This window comes from Athene noctua, chromosome 4, assembly GCF_965140245.1.
Source record: "Athene noctua chromosome 4, bAthNoc1.hap1.1, whole genome shotgun sequence".
Classification (NCBI taxonomy): domain Eukaryota; kingdom Metazoa; phylum Chordata; class Aves; order Strigiformes; family Strigidae; genus Athene; species Athene noctua.
In genome coordinates, this window is record NC_134040.1 from 12,641,674 (window position 1) to 12,666,226 (window position 24,553).

Below are 24,553 nucleotides of genomic sequence, written 5' to 3' on the forward strand. Positions count from 1 at the left end.
CTTGGGCAATTCCTTTGTTTTTTTTCCTGGTAGCACCAGTGTCCCAGAGGTGTGTGCTGTAATTGCATGGGTACACTCAGCGGTGCTTGTGTGGGACTGTGCCAGCAGCCTGTCATGCAGTGGTGTTATCCACCTTGTGGTGGGACCGACAGGGTTACTCTGTTCCAAAAAGCTGAGTTTGGTGGCTGACTAGATGGTTTGCTGTCTTTTGTCAGATGTCCTGAGAAGCTGAAAAGAGAAGTTGTTAGACATTACGTTCACATTATTTGGCTCCCAGTTTTGTATGGTCCAGCTGACACGCTGAGAAATGAATAACCTTAGAATATGGAGCTGAGGTCAAATGAAGAGGTATTCTCAGCTTTTCCTTCTCTACACTCAGGCTAATATTTCCTTTCTGCACAGCTCAATACGGTCTTAACATCCCAGATAGTCAGCGCTTTTGTCCTGAATAAATCCAAGGTCCATCCAGGTCCTCAAATGCTGGCAATAGATTTGTGTCTTAGTGTTTTTGAGTTTATCTAAAGGCTTAGACTTTCATACCAAGTGCATGGCAAGTACTTATACACAATTTCCATCCTTTACAGTAGAACAACGAAGCCTGGTTGAAATGTGCGGTCAGTAATTTTGCCAATTGTATTGATACCCTGTTGATACATCTTGCTTTCTGGACATCGATTTTTTTTTACATGTGGGGAGAGGGATCATAAATGTTTGAGCACTCTTCCCCCTCCAGGCTAAGGATGTGGTGGGGTTGTACAGAGGTCAGGTCTAAGCTTGCTCCAAAGCAAATGGCATGTGCATGTGTCAAGGTTTCTTCTTGACAGCCTGCATTTGCCTGCTGGCTTCTGAATAGCTTTATTATGCATTACCAATGTGTGACCACTTTTCCAGTCTCATGTTGCTGCTTTCAGTGTTGAGGGGTTACGTAGCAGCTGGCTCCACAGTCTGGCTGGATCTGAATTGGTGGTTGATCTAGTAACACACATGCGAGCATGGCCTTTGAATTGCTGGCAGCCTTTGCCTGCAGCACGAGTGTGCTGACAGTCTTTGCTAAAGTCACTGCTTTGCACTGGAAATCTCCAAGTCCTAAATCATTGCATAAAGGGAGTGTTTCTTTCTATTTCCTACAGAGTTTGAGTCTTCATTGGAGTGTCAAGTGATTTTATATCCTCAGGCCCCTATATGATGACGTTTATTTTCCTTTGTCTTTCATACTGCTTTCCACACAATATACTTACATATCGTCAGCAGATCTCAGCTAGACTATTCTTAAAAAAAAAGTTACTATCTTGCGAGGTACCCTTGGACAGAAGGGGGAAATAAAGTAATTTATCTCCTAGCATAAAGAAAGAGATCATTTGTGGTCTGTGAAACAGACCGGCAAGTGGAGGGGAATATCATGATATGCCATAAAATTAATATTTCCATTAAGTTTGTTTCACAGAATCCAATAGAATAATGAATTTTACTCTCCAGGTAAATACTGCTTATTATTTGGAGATAGTTGTTTCTTACTCTCAGCAATCCTTCCTGTAAACTAGAGTTGGACATCCTGTGCACAATCTAGTCTTCAATGTCTTCAGAGGTCTCAACTCTAGTATAATTATCACCCCATCCACTTCTTGGTTTCAAATAAAGCATCTCTCATTTGGTCTGAGACCAAACACCTTCATCAGTATTGTTTCAGTATTACTGGTATTATTCTGGGCAACGATTTCACTCATCTTTGTCCCTTTTCCTCCTTCTAACTGTTACAATTCCTGTGATTGAACAAGGTTGTCTTGAAAGGCAGCATTCTCTAGTTTTTTTCCCTGTCAGCTGTTGTAAAAAAGTAAAGGTAGAAATCTGTGCTAATGATTTCTTTGCAGGTTGCCAGGTCTTTCCTCATGATACCATTTAAACTACACATGTTCTAGGGTTTTTTGAGATTTAATCCTTTTATAGAATACGTAAATAGTTTTGCGGGTTTTATGGCCTTTCTACTTTTCAGGTAAACAGTTAAACAGTTACTGAAGCAAGGATTATTTCAGTTCATAATTCATAACTTCATCAAAATTCTTCCAGTAAAAATTGGCAAGTCGAAAGACTTAAACCGTACAGCTAGCAACAGTAAAAAAATTAAAGCACTGTAAATATTAGTAAGTAATACCAGAATGTTCAGATGTACTTCTTACATTTCTTTATGCTCAAACTCTTACATACTCCATAGCTCCCAGAAGATGTAGTTGTTTATGGTACAGATTTGAGTGAGATATTTCTATTTTGGTTTTAATCAGATGGATTTGCCTTCAATATTAAAGCAGCCTTGCTTTAATCAGACAGTATTTAATGTTGGATGTTTCTGTTTCTCCTAATATTTTTTTTTTTAATTTTTAATTGTTTTCAACTTTGCTATGGCAAGCACTGCAAAATGCATTTCAGAGAGGAGGGCCTGGCTAATTCAGCAATGGATTCCATCTGTGTTGACGTTGGCTGCACAGCCCAGCCCGCCCCAACTGTATGAAGTAACTGGTGCTCCAGCAGGGTCGAATTCAGACAAGCACCATTTGTGTTTCATTTCCTTTTTTCTTTCTTTCTGAATAACATTTTGTCTAAAAACAAGGATTCCAGCCCCCCCCCCCCCCCCCCCCAATCTTTATTGGAACCTCTTATTTGTTTCTGGATAAAAGATAGCTTTGAAACCTCGGTACTGTGTCAAGTCAAAATTGGAATGACTCTCAGATGGGTATTTCCTGGGTGAATTACATTTAATATTGTTAGGAATTTCATATACTGTATATACACCTGACGGGAAAAATAGTTTAAGGCTAGACCAAGATATTAATATATCTATCTAATGAAAGGAGTGGTATGAATCTCCAGTGCCCTAGGAACAAGCCTTGACCCCAACTCACTTGAGCAAGGCTCTGCCCACCTGCATGAAGGGAGAAAATACAAAGTCTTTGGAGGCAGTTCCACCTATTGTGTGTAGCAGTTCAGGCCACACAGAGCTGATGTGTGCAGGTGTGTAGGGCAAAATTAATAATTGCTGACAATTTTCCAATATTAACATGTAATATTTTTTAATGTCACTTATGTCTGCTGCTGCGCAGCAGCTAACTTTGAAAGATTCATTTAGTTTGTGATGATGTGCAGATTTGCTGCTGGGGGGTGTTTTTCAGCAGAAAAACAGGGACACTATGCTAAAAGCCATTTTTTCATTATTTTGATTCCTTGACAGTTAATTTTCCTAGCAAAACTGATGAGGAAAACTCATTTGGTTGACATTGTAGATAACAGTAATTGCCATCTCTTATCTGTAATTGAGTGTGACATGTGAAGTTGGCTATATCATTTGATATGGTAATATTAGTGTAAATCTCAATCTGACCAAGAATTTCTGTGTTCAGTCATGAATCGGTTCATTGTTCATGAGGAAGTTTCTGATTTTACTAGGTACACAAAGGGAAGTCAGTGCTGGATGAGCTGAAGGGCAAGTTTAATCACTAGCTTCTGGCCTTCCTGCACATTGGGAATACACAAGCACTTACCTGCAAGATGTAATAACCTACTCAATATAAATTTAACTACAGAGCACACTAAGGGTGGGACTCGTCTAGATGATTGTTAAGAATTAGGTGTCTGGCGTAGGTTTGTAATCAGTAATGAGATTTGGAGGTGTGTAACTTTGAAATATGTGAAGATGAATCCAGACCTGAAAGCACCCACAGAACTAATTTCATTACAGCTAATGCCACATGTTATTAAAGCTCAAGTTCCTCCTGGGTAAATTTAGGTCTGTAGGAAAAGAGGAGTGTATTCACTGTGACTTCATCTGTATTATGTGGAAGAAAGCTCTATGCCTCTGCTAGACTGTTCAGCCCACCTGACTGACCAGCCATTCTGTATCTGACCATGAGCAAAGCTCACCCTAACTAGTTTCTTATTTCAGTATCTCTGTTTGTTCTCTGAGTTTAGACAGACACGGTTACATCTCTTTCATTACATGAAAAAAAGAGAAACGTGTATTGAAAAAATGTTACTGCAGAAATGAGACTCTGCTTAGACGTTATATTTTTGTGATCATACAATAAACCACTGGTGCTGGAAAAAGACCAGTATTTTCTGTAATATGAAAATATGGAACTCAAAACCTGTGGCATATATGAGCAAGTTCTGTAAAATACAGTTAGTTTGGTACTTGTTAAGGAAATAGAACAGTAAAGTCATATGGAAGAAGTCACAGAGTACTAAATTTACTTTGTTACTTTATCAACATACCAGCAGTCAGTCAGTTTTAAATTTAAAACAGGTTTATATTTAGAAAAGAAGCATTTTAGAATTTGACCTGGTATTTGAAATATTTATTTTATCATATAATTGTTTCTTGATGTTCCAGTCTTTTCATTGGTTGTAGCTCTGTTTTCACTATGTAGGAATAGTATTTTAAAAATTAACATCTATATTAAGACTTGATTTACCATTGAAAAACAAAATGCATCATGAAAATAGGGTCTAAATTGCCTAAATGTCCTTGATCTCTGCCAGCCCAGGCTATTTAACTTTTCTGAAGTGTCCAACATTGTTTGCTGCTGTAGTATGAATTATTTTAGGTGTAAAACACTAACAAATAAGCCTTAACACTGTAGGTCAGTCTATGCACAGAAATCTCTTTCTGATGTAGACCCTTCAGATTTCTAGTTCTTAAACAGAGAACTGTACCTTTTCAACATTTTTACCACTTAATCCTGTGGTACAAAGAACTTCTTTTAATGTAGCTATCTTCATTTTGCCATCTTTAACAATGGGAAGTAGGATCCTGCTGTCCTTATATTACCAAAGGACTCAGTTGGAGGACCTGCAAGAAGGTTTTGCTTCCTTATTATGAGTGGAGGTAAAAGTCTTGAAAATAATGATACATTAAAAAATGTATCATTATGTCATGAAGCATAATTAAGTCACTTTATTGCTTCAGATCTCAACCTATACATATTATTGTTTGATTATAACAACACATGAGGAACTTGAGATTTAGGCTTGTTTCCCTTCTAAAAAATGCGACCCTGAAGAACATGCCTTATTCAAAGGTCAACATCTATCTTAATTCACCCCTCCAGAGCTTTGCCTTTAGAGATGACATAAGAAATAGTCGCAGGACCTGTGATTGGGTTTATAAGGCTGGTAACATTAGCACTGATCATGAGCAGATGTTCTGACCATGTTAAGTTTAACACCTTGTTGGTCTGTAATCACTTTTTTCTTTTTTTCTTCATTTAGCCACCAGATAATGGGCCTCCACCATTACCAACATCTTCCCTTCCTGAAGGCTATTATGAAGAGGCAGTGCCACTTAGTCCTGGGAAGGCTCCTGAGTATATCACTTCCAGTGAGTAATATATTTCCATATCAGTTTCTGAGTAATTGGTAATTCTTCAACTTTTTTAGTATTTGACAGATACATTTCTGTCAGTGCTGTGGTGACATGTTGTTAAGTGTGGCTTTGACCATTTGGGGCCAGTTCTGGTTATCCTCACTGGCTGTGCATTGGTTTGGTTTGCGGAACTGTTTTGGTATGCATAAACCAGGCTGCTTTTAGAGGAAACTAAACCTGGAGCTTAAGTTAGGAGCACATAAATATGTTTCAGCTGCTATTGGAGACAGAGAGTCCAAATCAGCCACTGGTCTTTTGAACGGCTTTGAACCATGAACATGGTTGGGCCAGGAGTTGAGTTAAATATCATCTGGAGTAAACTCCGCTAAACTGGTGATACTGTAAATGTAGAGGTAAACTGGTAAAACTTGCTGTAAGGAAAAAAAAAAAGGTTGAATGCTATGAGGAAAAAGCAATGATTTAACCCGGTAACTTTGCTGAAAAGAAGGTGGGATTATTGCATGGGGTTTATGGTATGAAAAACATCTTTTTCATATATGGCAAAGAGATGACCTATAATTTTATCCAAGGTGAAACCTTCTTTTCTGCAATATGAAAATGATAAATCATGTCCTAATGAGGAAGAAAAAACAATGTGTTAAAGCAGATTCAGTTTTGGCATCGTTTTGATCGATGCACTTAAAAACCACAGAATCACAGAATAGTCTAGGTTGGAAAAGACCTTGAAGATCATCCAGTCCAACCATCAACCCAACATTAACAGTTCTGGTCTACACCATATCCCTCAGCACTATGTTGACTCTACTCTTAAACACCTCCAGGGATGGGGACTCCACCACCTCCCTGGGCAGCCCATTCCAATGCCCAACAACCCCTTCTGGAAAGAAATGCTTCCTAATATCCATTCTAAACCTTCCCTGGTGCAGCTTGAGGCCATTCCCTCTTGTCCTATTGCTTATTACTTGGTTAAAGAGACTTATTCCCAGCTCTCTGCACCCTCCTTTCAGGGAGCTGTAGAGGGGGATGAGGTCTCCCCTCAGCCTCCTCTTCTCCAGACTAAACCCCCCCAGTTCCCTCAGCCGCTCCTCGTACGACCTGTGCTCCAGAGCCTTCACCATCTTCGTTGCCCTTCTCTGGACACGCTCGAGTCATTCAATGTCCTTTTTGTAGCAAGGGGCCCAAAAAGGAACACAGGAATCGAGGTGAGACCTCACAGGGCAGAGTACAGGGGTAAGATCACTTCTCTGAAAAATGCTGATGGAGAAGGCATATTTGATAGATTATCCTCTGATAGGAAAGTCTTTGACACTGTCATGCCAACATCCCTTCTTCAGTGTATACTCCGAGTGTAGAAAAATGACCCAGCTCTACTGTCTTGGGAAGACTGTATTTGAGGAGTGTCCCTCCTGAACACTCATGTTTTAAGTTGATCTGCTGAAAATTAGCCCCCAGACACTTACATTGAAAATGTGGTTTCTAAATTTTGGAGGAAGAATCCCATTAGTAATTAAACAGAAAAATTCTACCAGAATAGTATGTCCATATCTCAGTCTATGAATAGTGACTTCTTACTTCTGGTTCTTACTTCAAAAAAATGTACGTTTTAGAATAATATTCTTGTGAAAAGTAGGATAAAATAACAAATGAGGTAAAAGAGTATTGTAGAAATAGAGCAAACTTCAAGGTGAGCTTTGTGACAATGGCATAGCTGCAACAAAGATCACTACTAAATTCGAAGAAGGACTGAGGAGGTTATGGGCACCTAAGTATTGATTTTTTGAAAAGGGCAGGAGTTAAAAATGAAGTTTGCAGAGAGACAGCAAATTCAGATTATGGCCGCTTGCCCCTTAGCCTGAGCCTTTGGGAGAAGACCTTCTTGAAGATGCTGATTTAATGACTAGACCTTACATCTTCATATTTGGTAACACCACATGACTCATTCTGCCTCTGCTTCAAACAGGCTGACATGCTACTGTGTGTTTGAGACTGGTCAGTGATCTCTCAAACATTTCCTGATGTTTCTTTGTGAAAGTTTGTGGATAGCCACTCCAAGAGGAGGTCAGAGGAGAGAGAATGTTTTGTTTTGGTTCTGGTTTTGGTGGGGTTTTGTTAGGCTTTTTTCCTCCTTCATGGGGAAGAAGGAGGAAGAGATGGATGAAGCAGCAAATGCTACCAGATCTTACACATTCTTTTAAACAAATATGCAAAAATAAATACTGTGAAATAAAAGTTTCAAAATCTGTCAGTTTAAACATCTACTCTAAATTTTTCCATCTTTCTCTTAATTTTTGTAAAGCAAGTGAAAAATTGTAGTGTTTTCCCATTCACAGTGGTCTGAGGCTTTTACCACTTGCCCGTATGGAGCTGCCCCAAACCAAACACTCTGTAGCAGAATTGAACAGAAGAGGGCAATTAAATTAAAAAAAAAAAAAAAAATTTCTAAAGCTTCAAATTTTATTTTAATTTCAGTTTGGAATTAGTAAGTGCTGTTTCATTCACTTTTGTGAAAACACAGATCAGAGTATCTAGTCTTGATTCAGAGATGTGAGGTCTGGGTACATCTAATTCTGACTATGCACATAGGGAGGAACTGATAAAGAATGAGCTTTCCAGCAATCCACTCACCTGTCCTCTTCCCAGTAGTCCCAGGTCTCTTTCCTACATCACATCTGTGTCCTAAATACCTAATTAAAGCAAATGAGAGATTTTCTTCCCATTTCTGGCCTAAAAATATATCAAAATCTACTTGAAATATTCAGATGAAATTTCAGCTGTTAAAAATATTCCAATTGATTCTCCTCCATGGAAGCATGTGCCAATAGATAAGACATGCCTTCAGGTGTTACTATCTGAAGGGCTTTATATATATTTTATATATATATATATATATATATACCCACATAATAAGTAAGTATGAATGGTGAATGAGGGGGTTCTGTGATAATGGCAAATTAGTTTTGTAGTTGATGTGACTGCTAGACCTCACTGCATTGTTGAAGATGAAAGGCCTGAACAAAGATTATTTAATAAAAAGGAATCTCGCCATTCCATCACCAGACTTGGAGCAGGATTAAGCTGTTTAGGTTAAGCACATAACAAAACGTTTTTTGCGGAATGCCTTTTACTCCAGCAGAATCTGTAGTTCAAGGAAAAGCACTGTCTATTCAACGTCAATTATATCAGTTCAGGTGCTGTATTTGAGAATTATATGAAATGTTATGATAGGTAGATAGCGCCCCATTATGTACTCTTTGTCATATTCAGTGTTTTGTTTCTTGATATGCTGTATTAATATTGACATTTCTGTGCCTACATTTTGCATTATGCAATAGAGCAAGATGAAGATGTTTCTCTGTAAGAATTACAGAAGATTAAGGTATCTGCAAAATAATATTTTGAACACTACCTAAAATTCTAGCTTTGTATTACCAGTTTATTCTTTCAATTAAAATTCCCAAGGTGTCAGTATGGGTCTTCTATAAAATTTCATAATGAAACACCATCTCTTACTCAATTAACTTAATGTATTGATACTACTAAGCACTGAAACAGTAATTTGTTCAAGGCTGACTTTCAAAAGCCTTAACTTAAAATGAACCCCGTTGAGATTTTTAGTTACTTGAGTACACTTCATGGGTAAATGTTTTAACTTGACACTTTTATGCTTTTCTTAAAGATTATGACTCAGATGCTATGAGCAGCTCTTATGAATCCTATGATGAAGAGGAGGAGGATGGAAAGGGGAAGAAAATGAGACATCAGTGGCCTTCCGAGGAGGCCTCTATGGATCTGGTGAAGGATGCCAAAATCTGTGCCTTCCTCCTTAGAAAGAAACGATTTGGGCAATGGACCAAACTACTGTGTGTTATCAAAGAAAACAAACTACTGGTAATTTTTATTTTTATCTAGCTATATTTTCTTTGTATCTTTTAGGTGATGTATTTATTTTTACAAGAATCTAGTTTTTGGAATATTTTCTGCAAACCGCGGCCAAGTCTACAGTAACCTTACCAAAAAGTTTGGTCATAATTTGCCTCAGAAACAGAGAAGCACTGAAAGTGTATCATTTAGGCACTTAGAACTTTGATTTTTATTGCACTTAAACACAAGCAGTTCCCTAATATTGGAAAGAAAGTCTGGCCTATTATCTTCTAACATATGTCATTTGGGAAAAAAAAAAATGCTGAAACTGTAAATCCAATCTTTCATTCCCTGTGGATAAAAAATCTCATAGGGAGCTTTGTGTATGAACTGTTGGATCAGACCGCTGGAGAGAACAGTCCCTTGTTAGACTGAGAATTCACTTGGCAGCATATGCCGTGGTAATGTATACACTTTAAACTAAACCTTTGCCATCTGTTCTGCAGTAATTACAGATGCAGTATTCACATGATGCACAGCTGCATTATAGAAAGGAAAGAAACAAGTGGATATATTTGTTCCTTAAGTAAATCTGTTCTGTTTCTTTCTGATTGGAGGCACCAGTACAAGATTCCATATGTTAGTAAATTATCTGCTCATAGATGCCTTTTTATTTTCTGAAAAGAGAGCATAATTGAGGGAAACACTTATTTCTGTGTCATTATAAGCAAACTAATGCTTACAGTAATAAATACATTGGGGTCTTAGGCACTCTGTGCCTTCCTTTCTGGTGCCTCCCACAGTTGTAACTAATTGTGGAACTAGTAATTACTGCAATATCCCAAATGTTAAAAGCTGATTAACAGGTGATAGAACATTTTCTGTAGAACCTCGTTATTCTACACTAGTACAGTGTAGCTTAGGTATGTTCACTTTACAAGTACATTTGTGCTTATGGCGGTATAGGAAATGGCAGGATATGAAATAGAGATGAGGTTTCTGAAAATATAGTTGGAATGAATTTTCTAGTTTTCAGTGGTTACTGAGGATTTAATTTTTGTATCCTCCTCTATTTAAATGTTGAAAAGAATGTTGATTGTGATTCAGTTTTTATTATATTTTTATAATGCCATTATCCTTAGTTCACATTTTTATCACTACGTGTCAGGATCATATCAGGTTTCAGGACTGTCTGATAATAGCTTGAACAAAAGAAAGAAAGAAAGAGGGAAAGAAACAGATTTTTCTCTGAAGTCACACAATATTTCTTCTACATTTATGTTTGTTGTTCTGTATAAAAATGTTGTTTTTTCTGTTTTCATTTCCTTTAGCCACATGTGTGGTCTGAAAAGCTTTTTTTTTTTTTTCCTTATACGGATTGTCTTTCAGTAAATCAGTAGAGGGGATTAAGAAAATAAAAATCACAATAGGAGTCTAACGACCAAGTTACACAAGATTGGTTTATTGTTTGAAGGAAGACTTAGACATTTAACTTATGAGATATGCAAGTAAAACAAATATATGTTCTTAGGGATTAGTAATTGCTTGTGTTATAAATTCAGCTGTCATCATAAAATGAAAATATTTTAATTAGAATTAGACATTAGAAATAAGTTTTTAGTAGGAGATCGTTTTTCACTTAACGTCCTTTAATATCTAAATACTTCAGATTTAGTTAATGTATAATTATAAATAAAATAGTTAAATTAATATAAAGGGAATTATATGCTGTTTATTGCTTCTTAAAGTGACTAATGTTGTATGTTTTAACGATTTCATAGTTTGAAAACTTTTTTTTTTTTAATGTTACAAACTTGAAATCTGTGACCAAGCTAGGGAAACTTTGAGATAATGGGCTTTGAAAAGGGAAGGAGGATTATGAGTCATTTGCACAGGCCGGTTTTTCAGGGTGCCTGTATTTGCTCAGCCTAAGTTATAGTGTTTATAACATTCTTTTAACAGCTACTGTCTTCCTGACAGTTGCATTGTGACATCAACACTGCTGCAGACATGCAAAAGTTCATGTGCTTGTTGCTGTCACATTTATACTCAGCTATTCTATGTATGCATATACTAATTAGTCTTCTTTATTAGCAGATACATTCTTTATTATCAGATATCTCTTAATCCTTCGTTCTTATTTGTATGAGCAAAAGCCAAATTTACATAAGTAAATAAAATAACTGGGCATTCATATACACAGTTAAACGTTCTGTAGTCTGGCACTCCAACAGCTTAGCTGCACTGATGTGTTGGAAGGTGAGAGTAGGGATGGGGTCTACAGGACAAGTGATGTAATGTAGAACCCTTCATCTTTAGATCACCAATTCAAACATAGAGCGGGTCATCAGTGGTCCAGCATGAAATGTCTGTTCTCTGACAGCATTTACTAATGAGGGGAAAAAACATCACTTAAGTCATATCTTTTTAGCCAGGAGCTTACAATGAAAACTAACAGGAGATTATGAAGTTTTGTGCAGTGGCTATTAGACTGTGTTAGGTGAAAAAGTGGGACTTTACCCCCTTTCCACACTGACAATTTTTTTTTACTTATCTCAAGAAGGAGAACAGCTGAGTAAAGCATGTGCCAATGTCTTTGCAAGAGCAGCATGTAGGCACTGATGTAGATTTGCCTTGATATGCTGGGCTGTTGCTGGAGGGCAGGGTAAACATCTGGGCTTTAAAGTTGTTAACTGTACAAGTTTATTCTGCTGTTACATGTGAACAGATATCCTAAATCACCCTCTTCCTACCTCATCAAGGTCAAGGTTGAGTCATAAGGATAACACAGAGAAGCTTAATGCTTTCCATATGTTGTACCTGTCCTGCAATAAAAGATGTCTATTAATGTCAGTCTGGAAGTAATTTTGCTTTACAGAGGGAATAAGGAGATAAGCAAAGCTGGTGTTGCCTGAACAATGTGGTATGTGGTAAAGGGGTGCATGAAAAATATTAAAAATTAAAAAGTAGCATATCTATATAGTAACAGCTTTCCCCCAAGGTTCGGAAAGGTGATATCTAACTTTTGAACTTTTCTTACATTTATTTAGTGTTACAAAAGTTCCAAGGACCAGCAGCCCCAGATGGAGCTGCTCCTGAATGACTGCAGTATCACATACATTCCCAAAGACAGCAAAAAGAAGAAACATGAGCTGAAAATCTCTCACCAAGGAGCAGATGCCCTTGTTCTGGCAGTGCAGAGCAAAGAGCAGGCAGAACAGTGGCTAAAGGTAAGGGGGGATTTCTGACCAAGAGCTTTTCCACCCACTAACTGCTTCCATTGCCCGCTCAGTTGCTGTTAAAAACTGAGATACAGACAGAAACTTTCAGGCAAATCCAGAACACTTAAATTGCATCTAATTTGGGACTGCAGGAATACAGACTTAATGTTCAGGCCTCAAAGCAACTTCTTGGGCAACCAGAAGCTGAGTATTACACAGCTCTTGCTGCTACTGGGTATGGTTTTCACTGAAAATTAAACAGTAATCTGGCACTGAAAGAGGAGGTGGCAAATTCTCTTCCGTCTTCTTCTCCGGCTTACTCTCAGAAAGTGTTGGTGGTTAGGGCACACTGGTAGTGAGCTGAAGGGCTGACAGCCACGTTGCTTTTTGGAATGGCCTATGCTGTAGGCATATGGCTCCCACTGTAGCTTACTGCCATAGGCTGCCCTTCAAAAACTGGGCATACGAACACCACAGTCACTTTTTTAAAAAGGAGCCCCAAGGAGATACCTGTTTGAATTGTCTGGATGGAGAAAAATCCTTCAGCTTCCTGAAATCAATTCAAGTTTGCTAATCCTGGTTGAGCGTCTGTTATGGCTTGTTCTGGGAATGCAGACTTCTGAGAAATAGGATTTTGTCACAGAGTCATAGAATGAATCATGGAATGCTTTCAGTTGGAAGGGACCTTAAAGATCATCTAGTTCCAACCCCCTGCCCTGGGCAGGGACACCTTCCACTAGCCCAGGTTGCTCAAAGCCCCGTCCAACCTGGCCTTGAGCACTGCCAGGGAGGGGGCAGCCACAGCTTCTCTGGGCAACCTGTGCCAGGGCCTCACCACCCTCACAGTTTAAAACTGTTACCCCTCATCCTATTGCTACCCTCCCTGATCTAGACTTCCTCTCTGACTTTCTTCTAGGCCCCCTTTAGGTACTGGAAGGCCACTATAAGGTCTCCCCAGAGCCTTCTCCAAGCTGAACAACCCCAACTCTCTCAGCCTGTCCTTATAGGAGAGGTGCTCCAGCCCCCTGATGAACTTCATGGCCCTCCTCTGGACCTGTTCCAACAGGCCTGTGTCTTTCTTACGTTGGGGGCCCCAGTGCTGGGCACAGCACTGCAGGTGGGGTCTCAGGAGAGTGGAGTAGAGGGCGATAAACCCCTCCCTCGACCTGTTGGCCACACATCTCTTGATGCAACCCAGGATACCACTGGCTTTCTGGGCTGTGAGCACACATTGCTGGGTCATAGTCACTTTTCCATCCACTAACACCCCCAAGTCCTTCTCCACAGGGCTGCTCTCAATCCACTCATTGCCCAGCCTGTATGTGTGTTTGGGATTGCCCCAACCCATGTGCAGGACCTTGCACTTGGCCTTGTTGAACTTCATGAGGTTTGCATGGGCCCACCTCTCAAGCCTGTCAAGGTGTCTCTGGATGACACATCCCTTCCCTCCAGCGTGTGGACCACACCACACAGCTTGGTGTTGTGATTGCTGAGGGTGCACTCAATCCTACTGTCCCACTGTCCATGCTGCTAAAAACCATGTTAAACAGCACTGGTTCCTATACAGACCCCTGAAGAATGTCACTTGTCACTGCTCTCCCCTTGGATATTGAGCTGCTGACTCTTTGAGTGCGACCATCCAGCCAATTCCATATCCACCGAGTGATCCATCCGTCAAATCCATGTCTCTCCAATTTAGAGACAAGGATGTCGTGTGGGACAGTGTCAGATGCTTTCCACAAGTCCAGATAGATGACATCCGTTGCTCTTCCCTTATTCACCAGCACTGTAACCCCATCATAGAAGGCCACCAATTCTGTCAGACATGATTTGCCCTTAGTGAAGCTGTGTTGGCTGTCACCCGTCACCTCCTTATTTTCCACGTGCTCTAGCATAGTTTCCAGGAGGGTCTTGCTCTATGACCTTGTCAGGCACAGAGGTGACACTGACTGGCCTGCAGTTCCCCAGGTCTTCCTTTTTTCCTTTCTTAAAAATCATCTTCCACTTCATTGTGTTCATTTTGCAAATGTGGAAAATCCCAATACAAGGACTGCAGTTTTAGATCCTAGCCAGATTACTAGTATTTATGTTGGACTTTGCTAGTTTGAAATGTGAAGGTCAGTGAAGTAGTGTGGGAAACTATCACTACAGTTTCAGTAGCTTGTTTTAAGACCTTGAAATGCAGCCTTTTAAATGCATGTAAAAGTCTTAATGCCTAAGACTCATCAGGCATTCTCCATGCTGTGCTGTGATCTAACCTTATATGGTACTTCTTTCGTATTTTTCCAAATACTATCAAATTAAACATGTAGGAATGTCCTGATGGCAGATAGTTTTTCTGCAGAAGAAGGAGACATAAATTGCAGCTTGAGATATGTGTTCTGCTGTGGCCTGATTTACTAAATGGAAAATTAATCTGTAATTTCCTATTTTGCAATATTTGAATATACCTTTTGGGGGTTTGCAGTTTGTGTGTGTGTGTGTGTTTGGTTTTGACTGGGAGTTTGTATCTTTGGTTAGAAAATACACTCTCTGTGGTCTTTTTATAAAAACTAATCACAGCTATGTATTTGTTAGGCTTCTTCTAACATCAGGATCTTGTTTTAAGTCTTAAAATCTAACGCCATCTAAGTGTCCCACTAACTCACCTAGAGTTTCGGAAACAGTGGTTGGAATGAAAAGAAATTCAGAAGTCATATTCTTTCCCAAGGGAATTCCGCTCTAATTAGATCATAGTAACTGTACCATTATTTCCTGTTTTGTTCTAAACTTGGGTTTGGTAATGCTGAATTCATTGGCATTTATCAAACTTTCTTTCATAAAAATGAAAGAAAGCATTTTAAAATTTTTTTTTTTTTTTTTTTTTAATTGTACATCAAGCATTAGCCACACAGGCAGACAAAGCAGTGCTAGACTTTTCCATATCCCAGATGCATTCCTGCTACTTCAGAAAACTAAATAAATTATTTAGTACAGTTGCATGTTAACAAAGTTGTGTATGGCGGGACAGTATGTTATCTGCAAAGCACTTGGAGTCAGTCTGACAGCACTTTGTTTAGTTCCTTCATGTTGCAAAGCTCTCTATTAATAAAAGATCTTTCAAGTACATGGCAGTGCTACTGTACGCTCAACTTCCAAGTCCTTAGCACTGCTGCAGCACTCTGTTCTGTTTAATACAGATTGCCTATCCAACAGTAATCAAAAATGGCCTGTGCAGCCCTTAAAACAGCTCCAGTGTTTTCAAGGAGCATAGCTTTTTGAGGAAAAAAACACTGGGTTTTGTATTTTTAAATGTAGCAAAATGTAAGGGATTTTTTCTTATTACGAAAATAATTATTTTTTTACTCATTCAAGCCTTACTTAAAAAGAGCTTCAGAAAATCATGTGTAGGAATGCTTTGTGTAGGGAGTTCCTATCCTGAGAAAGAGATCACTGCTTGGGAGAATTGGTTTGAGCTGTCCCTCCCTGTCACTCAGAGGACCAGGATCCTCTCCAGCACTCTGTCACCTACATGTGATTTCTGTAGTTAATAAAACGAGCAGATTCAGAGACCGACAATGACAGTCCTCTGCAACCACATTTTAAAATCATAAGATTCCTTCTTTGTCAAAGGTACTGTACCAATATGTGCCAGTGGAGACAGGTTATCACTCCGGAACAATGCGTTCTCATTAATTGATATATTTGTCAAATTGAAGCTTTACTCTTGAGCCTGAAAAGCTCAGAATGGCTTTGGAGGCCAGATTTTACCATGAAAGGTAAACCAGATGATGTTTTTTTCAAGTGAGATATAATCAGTATATAATACATTTACTTAAGCAAGTCACTTTAAAATATCTGTTGGAAGACAAGTGCAAAATAAATGCTGAATATTTTAGACCTTTTTTGTAAAGATGACACCAAAAAACTCCAGCTGATAAACCTAGTGCATATTGAAGTCTAGACTGGAAACCACAAAGGGAGTTTCAGTTTTACCAGCTAACAAATGCTTGATGAAAAAAAGATAGCTGATGTCACCAAAGAGCTTGTCAGGATACCAGCAGGAGTAGGGAGGTGACAGTCCCCCTGTGCTCTGCACTGGTGAGGCCACACCTGGAGTATTGTGTCCAGTATCTCTCAATACGAGAGAGATATCAAGGTTCTGGAGCGAGTGCAGAGGAGGGCAACGGAGCTGGTGAAGGGCCTGGAGAACAGATCCTGTGAGGAGCGACTGAAGGAGCTGGGACTGCTCAGTTTGAGGAAGGCTGAGGGGAGACCTCATCACTCTCTGCAGCTCCCTGAAAGGATAGGTGGAGAGGTTGGAGCCAGTCTCTTCTCACAGGTGATTAGTGACAGAACAAGGGGGAACAGCTTTAAACTCCAATAGGGGAGGTTTAGACTGGACATAAGGAAAAAAATTTTCACAGAAAGAATGGTCAGAGAGTGGAATAGGCTGCCTAGGGAGGTGGTGGAGTCACCATCCCTGGATGTGGTTAAGGGTTGTTTAGATGAGATTTTGGAGGATATGGTGTAGGGGAGAACTTTGTAGAATAGGGCCGATGGTTGGACTTGATGATCACAAGGGTCTTTTCCAACTGAATGATTCTGTGATTCTATGATTTCAGAGCAAGGAGCGTAACTGGTATAAATTCAGGCTAGAGTTGAGATCATACCAGTAATATGGTGGGCAATGTAAAGTGGTGGAATTTTCCAGACTTGCGTCCTAAAATGTTCCCACAAAAATGTACATGAAAAAAATGTGTGCAGTTACACACTGACCCCAAAATGAGCTTTTTCCATGCGCGCTTGAGTATATGTGCATCTGTGTGTGCTTTTGTGCATTTGTGGTCAAGTAAGGTCTTAAATCTGCCTGTTTGTTTCAGCACATCCAACAGACTGGTGAAACTATACTTACTTGTCAGCATCCCTGGGTAATGCTACATTAAAAACAAAAAGACTACTTAGAACATGGTATTACAAGAAGATGCTTGTTTAGTGGCTTCATTCATACAGATGAATGTGTCCTGTGTGCAGGACCTTCAGACTAGGCCACAGAAAGCTCCTCTTAATATTAGAAATACATGGATGCCAAAGAAATTAAGTTCTGAAGTAGCTTCTTGTAGAAGACCTGTAGAAGAAGGAAATGGCCATGGTGTCTGGTCACAAGGCCTTCCCCTTAGCATTGCTTCCTGCAAAAATGTATTTCTGATTTATCATGCCAGAGAGATAATCTGTCATTTTGGAGTACTGGCCTTGATTTTTATTTTTCCCTAATGTTAGGCACCCTTTGTTAACTTTTCTTCATTTTATGGTGTGCAGCCATTTTGCAGCAATCTCTTCAGTTGAGGGCCTGTAATTGAGCAGTGAATCTTTCAGGCATGTTTCTGCATCCGTCATTTTAACAATGTTCAGTCAGTTCTGAACTTGTTGCAATGAGGGATTTTTTTTGTTCTGAAGAGAGAAGAAAACCAAGACTGTGACTGTATCCAGTCATCCAAAGACCCTGCAACATTCCTCATAAGGCTGTTATTCCGGTTGTCTTAATGAGCTTCCATCTCTGATAACTGCATGTTGTCTCCCATAAAAGTATTTGAAAACATTGTTTTTCTCACTGCCCTGAGCCTAGTGAGGGGAGTCAAGTAACTTCGGGGCTCCAGACTTACTGTGGACTAAGTTCTACTGAAGAATAAACTACTGACAGAACTCTTCTTTTACCAGTTTAAATCAGCACAAAACTGTGCTTATAACTGTAAACACTGTGTGGCTGGTTTTACTTTCTATGGGAATTTCCAGCTAGAGCTCTCAAAACACTTCATACATTACTTTCTTGTCTTAAGTAATGTTCCCCAAAGAGGTTATTATCTCCATTTTGTAGCTGAGTAGAGTCTGTTAGAGTTCAGTTAAGGCTGAATGATCATGCCTTAAAACTGGGTAGAAAAAGTGTGTTTGGGGATACATACTCAGTACAAGTGATTTCCATACAGCATGTATTAGTTTATAAGTAACTTCAGGAACATACTGTGTCCCAAGATAGTTGGGCTGGGTTCTTTCTCCACTGCACTTCATCACCAACAGTGAAGGCTTCGCAAACTAAATTAAACCTCCCAGGACTTACACCTCTGTTGTCTCAAAGAGATGGTTTTAGATACCTTGGTTCAAATCACAGCAAGATCATTGTGTTTGCATAAGAGCTATTTAGGGACTAACCTGGAGATGCGATGGACGGAGCGTGTGTCAGAGCTTTCATGAGCCTGCAGGGCTGCTGCCAGTGTGCTTTGACAAAGCCAGAGGACCCCAGCTTGGCTGTGAACCAGTGTGTGACAGGCACCATGGAAAACAATATATTACTTAAAAAACCAGATGCATATGTAAAGTAAAAAAAAAAAAAAAAGACACACCAATGAATACAGAACCACAAACATCCTATTTACTTTTTTATCAGAGCTAAGTTTTCTTTAGGTTCCCAGCTAAAATGACAAATACAAGCTGTAGCAGATCTCAGCAGAACCCAGGAGGGCCAACCACTTGGTCCCCTGCTTTCACAGCTAGATAGTCTTCCTCCTCTCTCCTACTCGCAGCTTTGGATGGAAATTTTTTTAAATCATACCTAGCCCAGATTTATGGCCTAAAGTGTGGTCTGCATCTCTGCACCACCTGGGCTCGCCTTGCGTAGGGTGCCTGTCCCCTTGCAGCAGCAATGCCCCCAGCCGCCCTCCCCAGCCACCCAGCGCCTCCTTCCTGGGCTCTGCCCGATCCAGTGGCCACATATGGCAATAGACTTCATGGTATTAATGCAGGAGAAGAAATGATACACGGGTTGTCTTGGTTGAATATGTCAGCAAAGTATTTTTAAGGGGATATACAGACATTAAAGATAGGCTTGCTGTCTGCTAGTCTTGCTAGAATCTCATCCCCCCTTTCCTCAGACAAATGGCAATAAGGCAGGAAGATTAATCTTTGCAGGCTAGGGGATGCTTGAGAATGTTGTGTTCCAGTAGAGAAGGTGAAGGGGGTTTCTTTTTGAGACTTAAAGCACGAGCTATGATGAGAATAATGGCTGCTTTTCCTCTAATTTATCTAATTAAACTCCTTGGGTCTTTTCTTCGGTGCAAAATGCTAAGAGAGTTCTGGCGTTCTCTTCAGGAGGAGGAGTTTGACACTAACATACGTAATGTGTAAGGATCCAAAAGAGAGAGAAAATGAGAATTTAGTCATGCCAAAATGACAGAGTCCCAGAAAGTCAGTACTCCTCCAGCACTGAAAAAGGACTGTTTTGGGAATGAGAAATACTGTTAGGTCTGGAGCCAAACCCTTTTCCCTCTGCTGTGTTGTGTTGTGCATAAGCAGATTTCAGCTTTACCATATTCCTATGTTCAGAGTTAAGCAGCAGAGATAGGGGATACAGCCCATCCCATTTCTAGCAAATCCTGTATTTGCAAAACATTTGGTTAGATGGGGACGAGGGGGTGGAGTGGCTGGATGGATTTCTAGCCCAGTTACATACGGAAGTGAAGCAAATGTGCAGTCAGGCTGTCCGCTTTCTCCCTAATCACTTCTGGAATCCATCATATTAAGTGTGAGTTTCTCCTGTGAGTTCCATGAAAACTCGACACACATGCTGTAAAAACACCCCTGTGGTAAGCACAGCCTGTAGCCTGAACTCATCCCACAGTACCCACCAGGAGAGAGCTCCTCAAACGCAGAATGACTTTCAGTCTTATTTCCTTATCAGGTCCCAAAGAGATCAACCACTAGGAGCTATTTACAAGTTTAGTACTTCTACTCATAATTTGTGATGTTTCTGTGTGGTAGGGTCTTGCTGGTAAGCTGCTGACTTTCTGATTTTACTTCATAGCCCGTGCCTTTTATCTGAAGCCTGTATCTTTGAAGGTAGCAGGAAAAATCTAATTTGATTCTTCTGACTTTGAATGTAGAAAGAATAAATGTCAGGCAAGTATTTTGCCTCCAGTCCTGGGGTGTCATTTAAAATAAAATACAAGAATTTGTAGGTTGAGTGCAGGTATGAAGGTTTTATAGTAAATGTTAGTGCTTGTATAGTAAGATAGTTTTAAGGAGAGAAATATTCCAGAGACACCACGTGGCAGAAATTCCACTGGCTTCAGCCATCATTATCAAGGGCTTGGGGCAGGGAACCTTTCCAGCTTTCTACCTGCAAATATTTCCCCTCTATTCCTCATGTCATTACACTCAGTACAATACACTGGTATATATCCTCATCCAGGTGGGGATTCAAGACCTTCCTATACCATAAATAAGGAAGAGTAATATAGTTCAGGCTGCACAAGCTTTTTCCAGGTCTGCATTTGAAAGAGGAAGTTCTGAAGTCTGTTAATTGTAACATTGTGATGGTAATTGTGGTATTTAAAATTCTTGCAATGGAATAACAGAAGATTATTTTAAATGTATGTAGTTTTGTGGGCTATACAAAGAAATGAGAGGTCTTCATTTTTCTGATTACATTTACTCGTATATTTTAAATATTTGAATACATAGTCTGTTTATGATCTCAGTTTGATTTTCCTGGCAGATCACCCTGTGTGTATACGTAATGCACAAAGGCATTTGTGGTGAGAAAAAGAGAATGATTTCCTTTTTCTAATGTGTGAGAAAATTTAAACTATTAATGAAGTATGCACCATTACAAAGTATTCTCAGTACAGCCTACCAGATTATGCCATTTTATTAAAAATAACACATTTGGGGATTCCTTTTATTTGCTTTCTAGTTTTGGAGCCATTGAGATACATTTATTCAGTTTCACACATTTCATTGCAGTAGATAAAAGTTTGCTGACCTCCTTTCTCCACTCTCTGACAAATATTTTTAAACAAAAATAGTGATCTTTTGTTTTCATATGACTCCAGGAGATGGAACATAGAAAAAATTGACAAGAACTCTGAGTCTTGTGATTGAAATTATGGAAGTTGGCAACATGGGTGGAATGTTTTATCCTTAAAATTTTGAGTTAAAGCTATAAGCATGTGAAAACCACATTTCTAATGGCAGCTGTCTGCAAACGTAATTATAGAGAGTGCATCCAGGCAACCATTATATATTAAAGGCATTTCATCCTGGTGAGCTGTAGAAATATGAGTTTTATGCTGTGCATCAAACACAATTACATTGCACATAGAAGGTGATGAGCAAGTCTTTGCCAGTGAGCCACTTGAACCTAAATGAAGTGTTGGATCCTTGAATATGCATTTACTTCAGATCTTGCCACAAACTTCCATTTGATAGTGTGTAATTTTTTTAATCAAAATTTAATTATAACCCAATTAAACACTTTAAATTCTCCTTAAATATGTGAGGTATGATAAGAACCGGATTTACTTGAGTGCATGACTTTGCACATAGTATTCAGTTAGTTCTGCCAAATCATTTCCCTCTGTTCTGTCTGTAACTCCCATTACTATCTGCCTTTGCCAAAATTAACTAACTGTGTGGTGGGAGCAGATGCTGAAAACATGAGCTATTGAATCAGGGTCATGCAGGAGACAGAAATGAATGTTCCCAGAAACTGTACAGTCACATTTCTCTAGGAAGAAAACAGCAGTGTATTTACACCATACTGAGGATCAGCAAGTGAAAATAAAACAACACACCTAAAAAAAATTCTTATGATTTTGGGGAATTTAGGGCTACATTTAACTCTGAGGTGCAAATGGTCTGCAACAGATACATCTAAATTTTCTGTTACAAAGGATGCCAAGTGCCATGAAATACTGTTCTTATGTTTCTGGGACAAGATACAGGGAAGTTCAGACAGTCAGGAAAAGATGCTAAAGTGTTTCAAGATACTAGCTCGGAAATAAAAGTGTAGGTTCATTTCCTAGCTCTGCTTACGTTTGGGTTTTTTTATGTGACACTGAGTGATTTAATCTTTCTTTTGTTCTCGAGTTCTCCATCTGTAAAATGGGGCTGGTGCTCTTTCTTTATGGCATATAATGCCTGTAATTTATGATGTGCTCATGAGTTGTAGCAGTAGGGTCTTTGTAAGCCCATAAACATTTCTTTTGTTTAGTTTCACCCTTAAAGGGAAATTTAGTGCTGTGAAAGGACTGTTTGGTGACACCTTTAGCTCTTTAATAGTTTCTACAACAAAATTGTTCAGTTCAAAACTAAGAAGGTGTTGTTTGTTGTTTTGCTTTTCCTCTCCTTGAAAGAAATCTGGATTTTGACAGTTAACTAATTGCTGTTTTCCCTGGAACTAGGAAATCTCAGGCCAGATCCTCCTCTGCCAGCGGGGTATGCTATGAACAGTGTAAAGGGAGGAGCTGGATATGTAAACACATACATGTACATGTAAAGAGAAAAGTTTGCATGTCTAGTAGTAATGCTTCCAAGCAGAGCAGAATACCTTTCTTAGCTTGCTTGGCTCTGCCATCCTTGCTTGGCTGCATGGCTGTAATCGGTGGTGTAGAGTTCAGCACCCCTCAGCATGAGTCTGGATGGAGAGTTGGGTCCTGTTCTTAACAGCACAAGCAATTTCAGACTGATGGTCTAGTCATACCAGGGCTGGTGGTAACTTCACAAGAGATAAGACACTTAATTATGTCCATGGGAATCCTCAAATGTCTTTATTCATCAAGTATTTTTACATTTATATAGTCTCAGGTTTTTAAATTATCATAGATTACCACAGAATGGTTTAGATTGGAAGGGACCTTAAAGATCATCTGGTTCCAACCCCCCTGCTATGGGCAGGAGCACCTTCCACTAGCCCAGGTTGCTCAAAGCCCCGTCCAACCTGGCCTTGAACACTGCCAGGGAGGGGGCAGCCACAGCTTCTCTGGGCAGCCTGTGCCAGGGCCTCACCACCCTCACAGTAAAGAATTCATTCCTTAGATCTAATCTAAATCTACCCTTTTCCAGTTTAAAACTGCTACCTCTCATTGTATCACTACACTCCCTGATAAAGACTCCCTCTCTAGCTTTCTTGTAAGCCCCCTTTAGGTACTGGAAGGCCACTATAAGGTCTCCCCAGAGCCTTCTCTTCTCCAGGCTGAACAACCCCAACTCTCTCAGCCTGTCCTCATAAGAGAGGTGCTCCAGCCCCCTGATCATCTTCATGGCCCACTTAGGCAGGTCCCTGTCTGTCTTACGTGGGGGACCCCAACGATGGGCACAGCACTCTAGGTGGGGTCACAGCAGAGTAGAGGGGGACAGTTGCCTCCCTGGACCTGCTGGTTAGCTTCCTGGGCTGCAGGTGCACACGGGTGGGTCATTTTGAGCTTCTCATCACACAGCACCCCCCCAGCTCCTTCTCTGCAGGGTTGCTCTCAATCTACTTAGTGCCCAGCCTGTATTTGTGCTTGGGATTGCCTTGGCCCATGTGCAGGACCTCGCACTTGGCCTTGTTGAACTTCATGAGGTTTGCATGGGCCCACCTCTCAAGCCTGTCAAGGCGTCTCTGGATGGCACATCCCTCCAGCGTGTGGACTGCACCACACAGCTTGGTGTTGTGGGCAAAATTGCTGAGGGTGCACTCAATCCCACTGTCCATGCTGCTAAAAAACATGTTAAACAGCACTGGTTCCTATACAGACCCCTGAGGAACGCCACTCATTACAGCTCTCCACTTGGACGTTGAGCCGTTGACTGCAACCCCTTGAGTGCGACCATCCAGCCAACTCATTATCTACCTAGTGGTACATCCATCAAATCCATGTTTCTCCAATTTAGAGACAAGTTCTTCAAATTCTATCAAAATCTCAGTGAATTCAGGGTTCTGGGTTTTTCTTCAACTTTTTAAAAGCAGACAATGCCATTCCTATTTCCCTCTAACACATTTACATTTACTTTGTAAATGTGCAATTATAATACAAAAATGCCATGAAATAACCCCTTACACAGTATTAATTGTAAGCTGATCAGCACTTAATTAGTTCTCCAATAGTATAAAAGCAGCTGGGTAGTGTATTATGCAAAACTCTTGTCCTTTGACTTGTGGGACCTTGGATTTGATTCCACTTTTTCATCATTATAATGAAATTAATTTGGTTGTGTCAGCTGAGTTCGTATTGCAAAACTAGCACATGGAAATCAGTAGCGCTGTTGGTTTCTTTACTCAAGAGAGTCTTGGAGCTTTTCTTGTCTG

The 24,553-nt window shown here is 39.9% G+C and overlaps 1 protein-coding gene across 3 annotated transcripts in view; it reads left to right on the top strand.

Annotated features, from left to right (window-relative positions):
• Window positions 1–24,553, top strand: part of AFAP1 (actin filament associated protein 1) — a 123,847-nt gene that overhangs the window by 67,478 nt on the left and 31,816 nt on the right. For all 3 annotated transcript variants that reach the window (XM_074904459.1, XM_074904460.1, XM_074904461.1), the window contains exons 4-6: window positions 5,257–5,365; window positions 9,048–9,259; window positions 12,283–12,462. In XM_074904459.1, the coding sequence (XP_074760560.1) occupies window positions 5,257–5,365; window positions 9,048–9,259; window positions 12,283–12,462 (501 nt within the window). The remainder of the gene's footprint in view (window positions 1–5,256; window positions 5,366–9,047; window positions 9,260–12,282; window positions 12,463–24,553) is intronic.